At 46.6% G+C, this 13,981-nt stretch overlaps 1 protein-coding gene across 1 annotated transcript in view; it reads right to left on the bottom strand.

Moving 5' to 3' along the window:
* LOC138268219 (FH1/FH2 domain-containing protein 1-like) overlaps positions 1-13,981 on the bottom strand; it is a 1,001,023-nt gene that overhangs the window by 902,356 nt on the left and 84,686 nt on the right. The window contains exon 3 of the mRNA XM_069217669.1: positions 2,401-2,465. Within this exon, the coding sequence (XP_069073770.1) occupies positions 2,401-2,465 (65 nt within the window). The remainder of the gene's footprint in view (positions 1-2,400; positions 2,466-13,981) is intronic.

The raw sequence follows: 13,981 nt of genomic DNA, 5'->3' as shown, positions 1-13,981 counted from the left end.
TCTGACCGCGGCTGAACCGCCGCGGTCAGAATGCTCGACGGAGCACCGCCAGCCTGTTGGCGGTGCTCCCGTGGTCGGTGACCCTGGCGGTCACCGACCGCCAGGGTCAGAATGACCCCCACAGTCTCAATCTTTCTTTCCAGGCCAATGCTACCTGTTCACAGGGGACACAGCTGTAGTAATTCCAATTGGTATGGAAATCTGGTTCATCAATGGCATCCTCAGAAGTGATGCTCCACGGGCAGAAGCCTCACTCCTTGCTGTTGCCACTCAAGACGTGCAAGAGGCCTGTTCAATGGGTGCTTTTTTCTTGGCAGTTGGAGCCTCAGGGTAGGCTTTGACAACAATGACTAGAATCTTCTCGGGATATGTGCACTTCAGGCAGAAGAATCACCAGTACATCTGCTATGCTGCAGGGGGCGCCAGGCAGCACTTGACTGGTAGCATCCTCCCCAGCCCAGGAGCATCCAGGAGAGCACACTACACACGGAGCTCTGAATTAGAAGCCTTTATTCCTCACCATACGATAACACACTACTCTGCTATGTTATAATTGCTAATAACCACACCTTGACAACTCCCAACAAGTTATGTGATCTCTTTCTTAGGGCTGCCCAGAACTGCAAGAGTTGTGGCGCACCTAGTCTCATGACACTACACAAACAGCTGCACAACATTGTTGAGAGAAAGAAAAGAAAATAGAGAAAAGTGTACTTGCTGGCGAATGCCATTAAACTGTAAGGCCTGCCCCTCAAGCGTGCCATTCCTCACAACCCTCGAAAACCTCTGCTGTACTGAGCTGCATTGGGAATGCGAGAGGGAACATCAGAATCTCATAGTAGGATTCTATTTTTCTCCACCCAATATGCATCTTAACATTATATTATTTAATGTTAATCTATTGCGTGGGTTCACCTTGGAGATAAGCACATTTTTGTAGATAATTCAAAAAATATGTATTAGCATTATGCTCCTATGAGTAGATTTTTCAAAGCTATGATATAACAGCATGAAAACAAAACTCATTTTCATTGAAAAAATAATGAGCTTGTAATAATGGAAGTGCGACGGTGCATTCACTTACGTTCTCTGGCTCTAGAGAGCCAATGAAGTCGATGACATGGCGGATTACTCCCCATCCTTTTATTTCCTTCCCCTGTTGCCCTCTGACCTTCGCATTTCCGAGTAAGGTGTGGACATGTGGGAATGCTCTGGCTCTACCAGTCACTGGCCCCTTGCCTCTCCGTGGGTCTTTGGAGATCTATGACTGGCAACGGATTTTTCTAAGAGAACATGCAGATGAAGAGCATGGACCTCAGAGGTGGGGGTACGGCCAGCGGGAGGTGCGGGGGGGGGCAGAACTACTAGTGTTTGATTCTACAGCTTGGAGGGAGGGAGGGGAGGGCCGCGGACTAATCTGCACTTATAAACTGCTGTCGATTGTTGGCTGCAAGGGAGTGACCTGGAACCTTGAATCATGGGGATCCGAGTGACAGATAATTTACAGATAACGTGCACTTCGCGCGCACTGCCATTTGGGAGTTCTCGAAGGCATGAATGCAGTGACATCACAGCAGTGAAAAACCTGTATTTGGTTTACATTGTTCTTCTGTACCAGAATGGGGCCGTGGTTTCTCCTTGAGTCTTCTTCTCCACAAACTCAAGAAAATCTGATAGGGCAGTCTTCCAGAACATCTTCCCAGTCTGTGTTCATCCTCCCATGGCAGATATACCGGAAGTGTGCAACAGCTGCGGTTATTTAGGAGCCCCCCCCCCCCCCACCCACCTTTTACCCTGCCTTTCACAATTATGTACAGAAATAAACCGCCTAATGTAAAGTACTCTCTCGTGGACATATTTCATGTGGAACTCGAGGAGTGGGGAAAAGGCAGAGGGTAGTGGTGTGCAACGGCAAAGTGCAAGGTCTTTTTTTTCTAACACGTGAAGGAGAAAATGCAAGGCAGTGGTGGGCATCAGAGGCACATTTAATGAAGTGGAATAGAAAGAGAGTCAGACAGGTGGCGAGTCTAGCAGCGCAACCGGTTTGTTTTTAATATAATATCAAGGGAAGAGAGCAGAAATTCCTTTGGGCTGTGAATGAGGTTGAGTAGCAGCGAGATGAAAGAAATGGTTCTGCAAATAATTATTGGAGTCCTGAGCATTCTGACGGTGCACTAGTAGGCAAAATTCTATTCACGACATGTCAGATTTTGACTCTTTATTTTACACCATCCCGACCCCACCACACAGCCTAGGGTTGATGAGGGGCTCATATGACTAGCATACGATTAATATCCCTTAGTAGGAAATAACCCCCCTGGCACCTAGCCCCCCACAATTCTATACTTTTGAAATACGTTACGCTCAAATCACTGTATTAATAACTGACCATGAACTTACCAAGAATTACATGAACTCTCACTGACAGTTGAGTGCGCAGGATGAGGGACGGCTTTCTTCCTTTGCTGCAAAACACATGTTTTATTAGGCAAATCTGTCAGAACGATTATGAATGCCAAAAGCAGCTTACACGTTAATTCATTATCAGTACCAATAAGGGCAGTGAGTAATTTAAGGGAAGAGGGATGGCAGGAGATACATTTTGACTAGTGGGTAGCAAACACTGGTTCCTCAATAGTCCACGCTACCTGTCCATCAGCTGTGGCGCTATGGAACATCTAAAAAAAGAAATACCGTGACAGGTGTCCAGAGTAACCAGACAAACAACACATATAAACAAATTAACTTTACTATTTTTTTTATTTTTTTTGCAGTAGAGCAAACAGACCCACCCAGATAGCCGAGCTATTCTACAAAGCAGTATGAGGTTCAACAAAATACAGTGTAAATGGTACAGGATATGCAGTACAGAGCTAATGAAGCTAGACAATAGGACAAGGGATTATGTTATACAAGCCTGGATGTTTTCATATGGAGAAGTTGCTGTCTACCAAGGCATAATACAGTTTTAAATGTTGGGAGTAGGATGGGATTCGTACCTATATATATATATTTTTTTTTAAAATATCTTTTATTTGCATATGAGATAGCAGTATAGGTTGCATTTTATGTTAAGTTACTCACAAGAGTAGTATCCATGTAGGGTAATAATGAATTACACATGCTGTTTTGCATGCTCTTAAACTTTATAATAAAAGTTAACCCCTCCTCCCATCCAACATGACTTGTAAACATACCCTCCCAATTTCCCTCCGCACCCAATGCATCCCTTCACATACCAGATCTCTCAACGGACAACTACTGTATAACATAATAGGTTGCTGACTCCATTACCCGAGTTAGAATAGAAGCTCAGCTGTAGTGTAATGTCACAATCATAAGTCACCTGTCCCCTCTATGCCATCTAGCACCTACAGAGAAAAGAAACTCAAAATAATAGTACAAACGTGGAACGTTGGTGGGAGGGGGGCGGAGATGTGTGTCATCTTAGATGGATTGTATATATGTCCCCACAAGAGAGTCCCAGTCTTGAGCAATAGGTTGCTTGCGTAGACCAGCCCTTTACTCTCTTTGGAGATGAACAGCCTCAGCTGTCAACCAAGAGGTGGATGGATGTGCCCCTGAATTTATCGTCGGTGTGGTGGGTTTTTTCCATATGCCGCTTCACCAACAGTACAGTCAATCCCAGAAATTTAGTGGAAGCTCTACATGAATGTAGGTGAGGGTCAAGGCCTAGGATCAAGGGTTTTAAGTAGTTAGTCAGAAGATGCCCTCTAACATGATGGAGGAGGTTGATGATCCCTGTCCAATAAACCAAAAGTGACCCACAAGACCTCCATCTGACGCAGTACGCATTAGGGGAGCTACACCAAGTACAAAGTGAGGAAGATCCCTGATACAATTTGGAGATAAGACGATGTGTGATATATGGTCTGTTTAATACATTGAATTGAATGCGTTTAAAGCGTGAATTGAAGAAAGTCTAATGCAGGTGTGACAGAATATGGCCCCATTCTGAGTCATGCAGTGAGTAGCCTATGTCCCCTTCCCGTTTACATTGGAAGGATGCCCTAGATTGGTCCCAATGCTGTAGGTGACCTTGTTAAAGTAATCGGACCAGGTGTGTGCTGTCTCCTTATGTGTAAAACGCCTGCATGACTGCACTGGGAGCAGGTTCAATGCCAGGAGCCTGGAAGGTAATGGTCAGCAAACATTTAATATGGGCATAAGTGAGAAAATAGTCTGGGGAATTAAAACATCAGTCATAAGTGTATCAAAAGCTGATAATTTGCTGGCTGAAAATAAGTCAGAAATACTAATAATTCCCCATTCAGTACAAGCCTCGAGATGGGGTCAAAAGATGTGGTTGTTGAGGGCTGCCAGTCCTACGAGGGGGATTGCTGGTGCATAGAGGGATCTGTGTTATGGATCGCTCGTGAACGTTGCAGGCAACATAATGCAGTGGAAGGTAATGGTGGGATTCTAAGAAAGGGAGCCGTCAAAGCTCATGTAGTTCAGACTTGTAGTTAATGTTTAACAACCATAAGGAGTTCATAATTGTAATCATTTTTGTAGAGGTTTGTAAATAGTTGTGAAGTCAGTCTCCTCTTCAGTAGTTTTTCATACCTGCATAGCCATAGGTCACACATTGCAAGTATGGTGTAAGGAAATGCCTCTTTTTGTATGGTCACCCCAAAGTTTTGGAATTATGCTGCTGGTGTTTCGACTCAGAGTGTACTGAGGCCTGCTAGCCAGACCTTAGTGCCAGTGTCCTAAACCTTAAACATGTATGCTTGATTGGCTTCCACCCAACTGATATAAGCTAACTCACTTCCAAGTCCATAGTATATGGTACCAGGGGTATGTAAAGCTTGAAAGATAAGAGTGGCCCCTTAGGGATTGCAACACGTGTGCCACCATGAGTGGGCCCAGGAAAAATGTTGACTCCCAGTCTGGCACAGCAGACTGGAAGGGCAGTTTAAAACTGCTAACTCGACGTTGCAATACTAATCAATCGCAAAGCCCAAAGTCTCTTTTTAGGTCGAAGCCTATCAGACAGCTGTCTGGTTTGCTAAATTCATATTCAGGACATTCAGAATGCATTCTGCCAGTTGCTTGCCACTGGCTTTGTGGTTTGTAACTCACATTTTATTGCTTTCCATTTGCTGGCTTTATTTGTTTTAGGCTACACATTGACCCTTTAGCTGCAACTTCTGAATGGGACTACCAAAGTTGGTACTACAAGGTATCAAACAACTCATTACATTAAGCCTGGCTTGATGCTCCAAAGTCCAAATTAATGTAACTTGTTGCCACATGCAACCTTTAGAAAGATGACTCTGTTGCCCAGTTTTCCAGTTGCCATTTGCTGAGACTGACCTCAAGACAGCGTTCTACCGACCTGCTGAGACGTGTCAACGGCTCCTAAGACAGATAACTGTAGCTGGAGAAGGTGTTAGCTCCAAGAATCCTAATGGGGTTTTGGCACAAAAAGCGAACTTCAAAAGAGAACCCACCTTTAAAGGGCAAAAGGTGAACACACTAGAAAGAGACTGCACTTCTTTTCAGGTAGACAGGTTAGCATCAGGGATTGAAAGGGAAAAACACTGGCCAAATCGTTTTTTCCATGGGTGTGTGGCCCATGGGCAGCCACACCTCTAGAACAGGATACGGAGCTCCACACACCAAAAGAGGGGTTCCGACATCATGGAAGTGGGCAGAATAGAGCACTCTGGCATAGCTAGATCTACCGAGCTCCACACACCAAGAGGGGGGGAGGGTCTCGAGATCTTCAGAGTGGACAGGATAAAGAACTCAGGGATAGCTAGATAACATACTTCAAAGGAAGATGTAATCAGGAAGGAGGAAACCTAGTAACCCATTGGCTAGTGACCGTGACCTCCCCTAAGGGAACTTTCTGGGAATGAAAAGGCACCCCTAGCATCCACAACTCTTGGTCGACTGGAATACAAAATCGAAAAAGGACTGCCCTACTGACCTTGGAACTGGTAAAGAAGAGGCTGCACCAAAATTGGACTGCACCTGCTGCTCCTTGGCCTACCAAAAAGAAGGACTGTGCCTCTTGTGTCCTGCCTGTGGAGAAGTTGTGCCCTGATCCCAGCTAGAAGTAGAGACTCCAAGAGTTAGTTGGCTGGCTTCCTGTTTGCAGCAAAGGGACACAAAAGCTGAAGAAGACTGCTTGGGCAAGCTGGTAGCACAGATCACTGGATTGTCACTCCTGGCTGTAGTGCAGCCCGGAAAACCTTTGGTACTCACTACAAACCAGGCCAGCCTCCTACAGGTGGTGGGGGACCAACAGTTTGGGGTGCTAGGAAGGCCTGAACAGTAGCATGTGATGGTGCTATTAGGGTGTCTGGAGTGTATAAAGTGAAGCAACGCTGCGCGGGAAGCCTTTTGAACGTGGCGTCACTTATTGCAGGGAGGATTTGGTTAAGCCTACTGTACTTAGCCAGGCATGGGTGGGGGGCTAGGCCTGACCAGAAAGGCAGGTGGCCAGGGACATAGCAGTCACGGCTGCATGTTTACTCGTAGAGGCTGGGTTCAGGGAAGAAGTGTTGGTTGGGTTGTTAAGCAGCTGACAGACCAGTGGGAGCCAGTGATGTTGGGGATTACAACCCCGGGTGCTGTTCTACCTGTTGATGCAGGATCCAGTCCAACAGCAGTCTTGTGGGGTAAGAGACAGATGCCACTGTAGGTAGCAAGTTGGATGCAACCTGCAAGAGGATTGCATGGGACATGCATGCATCAGTGCAGGTGAAGTAGGGCAGTGGGAGGCAATGTGGGATTTCCAATTTCCTGCTCTGTTTGAATGTTTTTGAGCCAAGGGGTTTGTTGACTAGAACAGATTACAAATCAGTTATGCACTACCTCAATGATTTCTTGTTAGTGAGCAAGAAAGAGTACACAGACTAGGAGTGTTAAAGATTTTCGAAGTTTTGACGGAGAAACTAGAGGTACCTTTGCCTAAGGAGAAGATGGAAGGTCCACAAACAACATTGGTCTTTCTAGGCATTGAACTTGACTCGATGCAGAGGCAGGTATGGCTTCTGAAAGCAAAAGTGCTGGAGAGTGTGTTGTTGCTGGAAGAGGTTTTTGATGTGAGATGGCTGGTAAAACTTAAGCGGGAGATTTGATTTTGCAAAGTGCTGGACTGTTTTACCAATCACAGAGTGACTTTGGACAGACAGCAGACCTGAGATTATGACACTTTTGTGGAGCGATGATATATTTTACAGAGGACTGAAAGGTTTGCAGCAGTCAGCTCTATTCAGACACTGCCTACCTACCTACAGGTCAGCCCTACTAAACAGCCCATGTGAGGTCTATTGTGAAGCATACTGTCTGCTTAGAGTGTTCTTACAGCCAACCCATTATTTCCCATTAATTACTGTTATTCATTTGTATGCTAACTTGGTGTGGGCTTACTTCCTCTTCTTGTGTTTGTCCCTCCCATGGAGCATGGACGCATTACTTGTGTCCTTCCACACCTCACTTTTCAGGCACCACTTTTTTCTTTTTGTTTAAGCATTCCATGAGAATGTATGTGTTTTACAGCTGTCTTACTTGTGTACTCCCCACCCACCTCTGCTGCACTTGTGTTGTTCTTTCTTGGCCCGTGGTTTTGTCCCTTCCCATTTCATGATCTGTTCACCATTGTGTGTTTCTCCCCCACTGTGCGCTGCTATCTTGTCCATGTGCTTCTTCCCCAAGCTTTCTCCTTCCCCTGATCCATGCTGCTTTCTCGTTTGTTGCTGTCCCTGCTCCACATTGCTCTCTTCATTTGCTTCTGCCTACCCACGTCCTCCTAGTTGCTTCATCCCACTGGCGCCCTGTGTTGCTTCCCCTGACCCGTGCTCCCATGTTGCTTACACCCACTCCCCATGCCACATCCCCCACCCACTCTCCTGATCCAACTCAGATCAACAAATATAAAAAAAAAGTTTATTTTGTAGATGCATGCACACTTCTTGTGCTTGCCTACAAAATTATGTGGCTGACCGCATCATAGCCTTTTCTTATGCTTTTTAGTTGTTGTACCGCATTAGGGATGTTGTATAGCTGACATCATCATAGCCTTTTCTTCTGCTTTTTAGTCATGCTGTACAGCATTAGGGATGCTGTGTAGCACGGCTAAATCCACAGAACATATTGGGTTTGCCAATGTTTATTTTTTCCAACCTCTCGTCCACTTGGTACCTAAAGAGATGCTCCCCATCCAATAGGATGCTGAGGAGGGGCTGTTGTTCCTACAGTTTGAACCACAGATGCACAGTGAAGCATGTCAGAGCAGCAAAATACTTGTATTAGTGCTGCGAGAAGCAGAATCCACATCATCTACAATAGAGTTTCTTAAACTGTGGTCCCTGGGGGTCCATGAAGCCAGCTCAGGGGGTCAGTGACTGCTTAGGAAAATAAATAATAATAATATATTAATAGAGTGTATAAAAATAAAATAGCAAAACTGAAAATGGAAAATGTTCTCTAAAAGGAATTTGAAATTGGAGGCTAAAAATTCGTATCTTCAGATTGATCTGTGAGAGCAGTGTAAGTGCAATAAACAGAACTTAGTATGGACGATGAGTGGTCTCAGTTGAATTTAGAAAAGCTTTAACTTTCTCATTATTATTATTTTTTTATAATTGTAAATTAAATTAAATATTTAATCATTTGTGTATGTTTTTGGATGAATGCTTATTTCTTTCTTTTTTGTGTATTGTTTTGCGGTTCACATTATTGAAACACTGTTTCCGCCTGCTGGCCCAGCGTGAAACGGCCTACAGCATGGTCTCCGGCTCATTGTGGAGCCGGCGGCAACGCTGTAGTGCATAGGGTGCACCAGCACCCGTCTCAAAGTTCACTGTCTGCAAAGCAGAAAGTGAACATTGCAACTGGGCTTGCCAGGGGGGCCCCCACACTGCCCATGCCAAGTGCACAGGCAGTGCAGGGGCACCCCTGGAGCACCCTGCATCCAGTCTTCGCCAGCCGTTTCATGGTGGACTTACCGCCATGAAACCACTGTCAGAGAAAGTGGTCTTTATCCCCATGGCAGCGCTGCTTGATTAGGACCGCCAGCACCACCACACCGCCGCGTTGACGAAAAGTGGCGGTTCTGGCGGTTTGACCGCAGCGCTACCATAGTGGTCGTAATGTGGCGGTTGGACCGCCGTATTGGCAGTGGTCCGACTGCCACCAAAACTCTGGTGGTCACTGGACCGCCAGGGTCGTAATGAGGACCTATGTGTGCTGTGAATGACTCTTGTTTATCAACAAGAATAAATGTGGCAGCAGACATTCTGAGAGTGCATATCTAGTGTCTTTTATCCATGGGTACATTCCTCTCTTGAGGGGAATTCGGAAATGTTAATCATAGATCCTGGGGTAGATTGAGGACCTGCCAATCCTATTTCTTCGTATCTCTTTCTATCCCTGGTTATGGAGGAGTTGGGCTGGCAGGTATCATCTGTGGGAGAGGTGTGGTGTGAGCCCTGGTGTGTGTGGAGAATTCTCTCAGGGTGTGTCCCACCTGTTGTCACATATATCCCAACCTTACACTCTAGTGCATGCTTCTGCTCTCGTACATCGTTATAAGGTCTTGAGTCCCACTGCTCCTTCATGCATGCATTTTTCAAGGATTAAGGCGAGTTCCTCATTCACACTCACGGTTACCATCGTATTTGTGGTTTGTGAGTGTCCAGTTAGCGCAGTCTGCTGGAGCTCCCTCACCTCCTGACTATCAAGCATGATGCAGTATCACAAAATAAAATGATGGACAGAGTGTTGAAACGTTTTAAACACTCACCCCCAGTCACAGATCCGGGTTTAATCCATTGTTATTTTACTTGCCATGTCACCCTAGTTCAAACCAAGCTATATGCAAATCAGTCTTGACCCTGCTCCCAATGGGAGGAGTCCAGCCTGAACTGCCAAGCCAGGTTCTCTCCGGACAGGATCCAAGCATCCTGGGACTAGTTTCAGGGTATCACTCTTCATCAGCCAGGCTAGCTTGAATCCAGTGGTGCAGCAATCAAGGGGCCCACGTTTGGGCATACCCTAGCCACTTAGGGCACACAAAGCATCAAGCATGATGCTCCATATTTCTAAATCATGCTATGTGTTTTCATCTGTACAAACCACTGTATGTCTACTCTCCGCTGCTATTTTACGCTCATGGAGGTCAGCCACGCAATGCAGCATTCTGACAGCACCAAATCTAATAGGGCAAAGTTGTACCGCATTTTGATCCCTTTTTTAGGCATTGGGTTTACCCTTAAGTTTAATTGAGGTCTCTATTTGTGCACCAGTAATTTTATGTAGCACACTCACCATGTCGGGCCAGTATACCTTTAATTTCACGCATTCCCAGGTCATGTGCGGAATTTCACTGGACTGACTCCACATCGTGTGCACCCAAACGATTGTGCCATGTAAATCTTCTGTAATCCCTGGGCGGTGAGGTAGGTGCGGTGTAGATAATGGAACTTTGTAAGTTTAAACCGAGCATTACTTGCCACTTCTCGTACCCGAGCAAAGGTTTACACAGCCACTACGTATCAGTAAGAGGGAGTGGTATGTACTCTGACCACCCATCCCGAATCGGTGTCACGCTCATTCTGAAATCCAGCTTCAGGGCTTTGAATATGCAGGATATCATTCCTCTAGTGCTGCCAGGATCTAACAGGCGCTGCAGTATATGGGATTCCTCTGTAGCCGCGGGGAAGGTGGGCCACATCTCACATACTGTGCAGGGGATTTTAACGTATTGCAGGAATTGGCCGGGTGATAGTTGAAAACACCACCGGGCCTCATCCGCAGTGAGGAAAACCTTGTTTTGGTACAGGTCTCCAGCTGTAGAGCGACCAACAGCACACCACTGTATTACATCCATCATGGCCTGTATCTGGCAAAAGCCTGTCAGCCACACCAGCAGTAGCAACTTCACGTAAGGGGCTCTCTCGGAGCACCAGGGTGAACGCACATTCCCACACCTCAGCGTCCTGACACTCTATAAAAGGGGCATTGGCTGGCACTCTGCTTTCCCTCATCAGGTATCTATGAAGATCTGTCACACCATCCCATTCCAACAGTAGGGTTTTTGTCTCCTGTCGGGCCCTTTGCACACCACTGTACAGCGTATTGGAAGATTCCTGCAAAATAGTACATTTGCAAGTCTGGAAAGCCTAGGCTCCGTGTCCAGTTTCAGCATTTCTAAGTTTACTCTGCTCCAGTTGCCCGCCCATATCAGGGATATCCGGGGCTGTTGAATTTGCTGAATGTGGCCTGGTGAATGCTGCTTACAGAACTTTGCAAGACATAAAGGCAAAGGGGGAGTGCAACCATTCTGTTCAGTGCTGCTCAACCCATAATGTAGTGGGAGATCTTGAGGCGTGCTAGCACTGCTCTCATATTGACATTGGAATTAGAAGGTTCTGTATGAACTATCTGTATGCCGAGGTAGCGAAAGTGGTTGTGCTCCCAGACAAGTCCCCTTTGGGGCAGGGCAGAGGCATCTGCCTTGATCAAGCTCACCAAGGGAAAGAGAACTAGTTTCCATTGGTTGACGCGCAGGCCAGACAGCTCTTCGAAGGCTGTCATCATTTCCAGCAGTACAGGCACTCCCTGTTCCAGGTAGCTAATGTAGACTAGTGCATTGTCTGCATATAGGGAGACTAAGTGTGTGCTTCCCCCTCCCCCCCCCACAACCATACCCTACGGGGTCATGAGCCATCTCCGTCACTGCATCAGGAGTTCTACAGATAGAGCAAAAAGAAGCGGAGAAAGTGGGCAGGCCTGTTCCTTGTGATATAGAAAAGCTTTTAGAAACTACAGAGCCATTGCTAACACGTGCCGTCGGATGGGCATAAAGCAGTCGGACCTAGGAAATAAATACTGGGCCCCATCGCATCTTCTCCAACATTACCCATAAGTATTCCCACCCTTGGGTGCTGAAGGACTTATCAATATTGAGTGCGACTACCGCCACCCGTTCCTGATGTCGTACATAAAACGTAAGAAAATCTGTGCAGATTCGTGTGTGTCCCCATGCTCGGCATGAAACCACACTGGTCCTCATGCACACATGGTTCACGACGCATCCCAGTCACATCACTAGGACGTAAGCTAGTATTTTGGCTTCCACTCCGAGCATGGATAGGTGTCTGTTCGAGCTGGGGTCTTCCGGGTCTTTCCCTGGTTTTGGAAGCATCACAATCTGGGCTTCTCACATGGAGCGTGGCAGGAGACCCAGGTGTCTAGATTCCCGATAGGTCTCCAGTAGGCTTCCTGCAGTTCTGAAGCACTGTTTCAGATGTGTGATGGCTGGCACAGTACACACCTGCTAAATGTTTTCGTAGCAGTGCATTAATTCTGGCCTGAGTGGTCACATTTGAGTTTGAGCCGTCGGGACATCGCAATGATAGGATAAGGGACAGAGAATGCTCTCATCGCAGCAGTCATGCCAGAAGCCTCACAGATTTATCTTCCTCCCAATGAAGCAACTGCCAGTATTTGCACCTGGTCAGGCAATTCAGTCTGCCCCACATGTCTCCGACTCTGTGTTGAGCCTGTGTCAGGGACTCGCTGCGCTTCTGAGGGTCAGTCTGTGTTCTCTGTAAGTGCGCCAGAGCGTCCTCCACCTCTGTGAGGTCTTTTGACAGCCACCATCATGTGCCCCAGTTCTGGAGATGCATTCCCCACGGGTCACCACCTTTAATGCGCCAAATTCCAATCCTCTCACCCGTGGACAATTTGTGTTGAAGTATCTGGCTGTCACACCTCAGAGTTCCTCTCGGAATAGGGTATCCTCAAGTGCCTTGGGTTGTAGCCACCACAGTGCAACCAGCGGTCCCATTCCACCCACTCCCCACTCCAGCATCACCGGAGCATGGTCAGAGAAAACACAGTCCATGTTCTGGACATTAGTTACAGTCGATGCTATTTCGCCTGACACTAAGAATCTGTCAAGGTGGCTAAAAGCTCCGCAGGCCGCAGTGTTACAGGTGTACTCCCGCACTCCGGGGCGTGTTGCCTGCCACTCATCAATGTAGCATAGGCGGTCCATCACCACATGTTGGGTACTTGTCATGTGTAGTTTGGTGCTTGGTCACGTAGGGTGTCTGTCTAGGCTGCCATCTAGCACACAATTAAAGTCTCCTCCCGCAATAGGGGGAGCCTATGTAAGAGATCAATTATTTTTCTAGCTCTAGAAAAAGTCAACATCATCTATGTTCAGGGCATACACATTCAGCAAGCATACCTTTGTACCATCTACAAGGCTGTGCACTAGCACATTCCGGCCACTGACATTGCCTGAAATCCCCGAACCCAAAATCGGACCTGTGTGGCCACCCAAATAAGGACCCCTCTAGTGTATGTTGAGTATGTGGCTGAAAACAGTTGGGCCCTTCATTTCCTTTGAGATTTATGCACCTCTGCGTCTGACAAATGTGACTCCTGGAGTAGAGCCACCTGAATTCCGGGTCTGCGGAGGCAGGTCTGTATACTGTAGCATTTGATACAGGAATTCAGCCCCCATGTATTCCATGTTATGAATCTAAATGAGGTCCCCCATTTTAGGTTATACCTCACACTTCTCCAAATAACCCCGATCTAAATGTGTTTCTTCTGCCGCCCCTAACATATGTGCAAGTAAAACTACAACCAGAGCTCACCCACCCGGTAATCACAAAAGAATCAACACGTACACCCCAATCGTTATGTGCTCCATTGCTTCCCAACCAGCAATTGAACAACAGACAAACAATTTCAAATCACAATCTTAAGTAAAGAACAAAATCAAGTGGTGGTTAGCAGTCACTGGTAACCTATCATCTGCTTTCACAAATAGTAGCCATTCAGCTTACATACACGCCCATGAAGCCAGAAATGCATCCTCACAAAGATATGGTAATCAGTAAGTACCAGCAAAAAGAGGGGGTAGTTGTTGGTCTGGTAACAGTCAAGTATATCTGGGTCCAGTTGAGCCCTCCCTCCACGGCAGGTC

The sequence above is a fragment of the Pleurodeles waltl genome, chromosome 12 (assembly GCF_031143425.1).
Source record: "Pleurodeles waltl isolate 20211129_DDA chromosome 12, aPleWal1.hap1.20221129, whole genome shotgun sequence".
Lineage (NCBI taxonomy): Eukaryota > Metazoa > Chordata > Amphibia > Caudata > Salamandridae > Pleurodeles > Pleurodeles waltl.
This window is presented reverse-complemented; position numbering and strand designations above follow the sequence as displayed.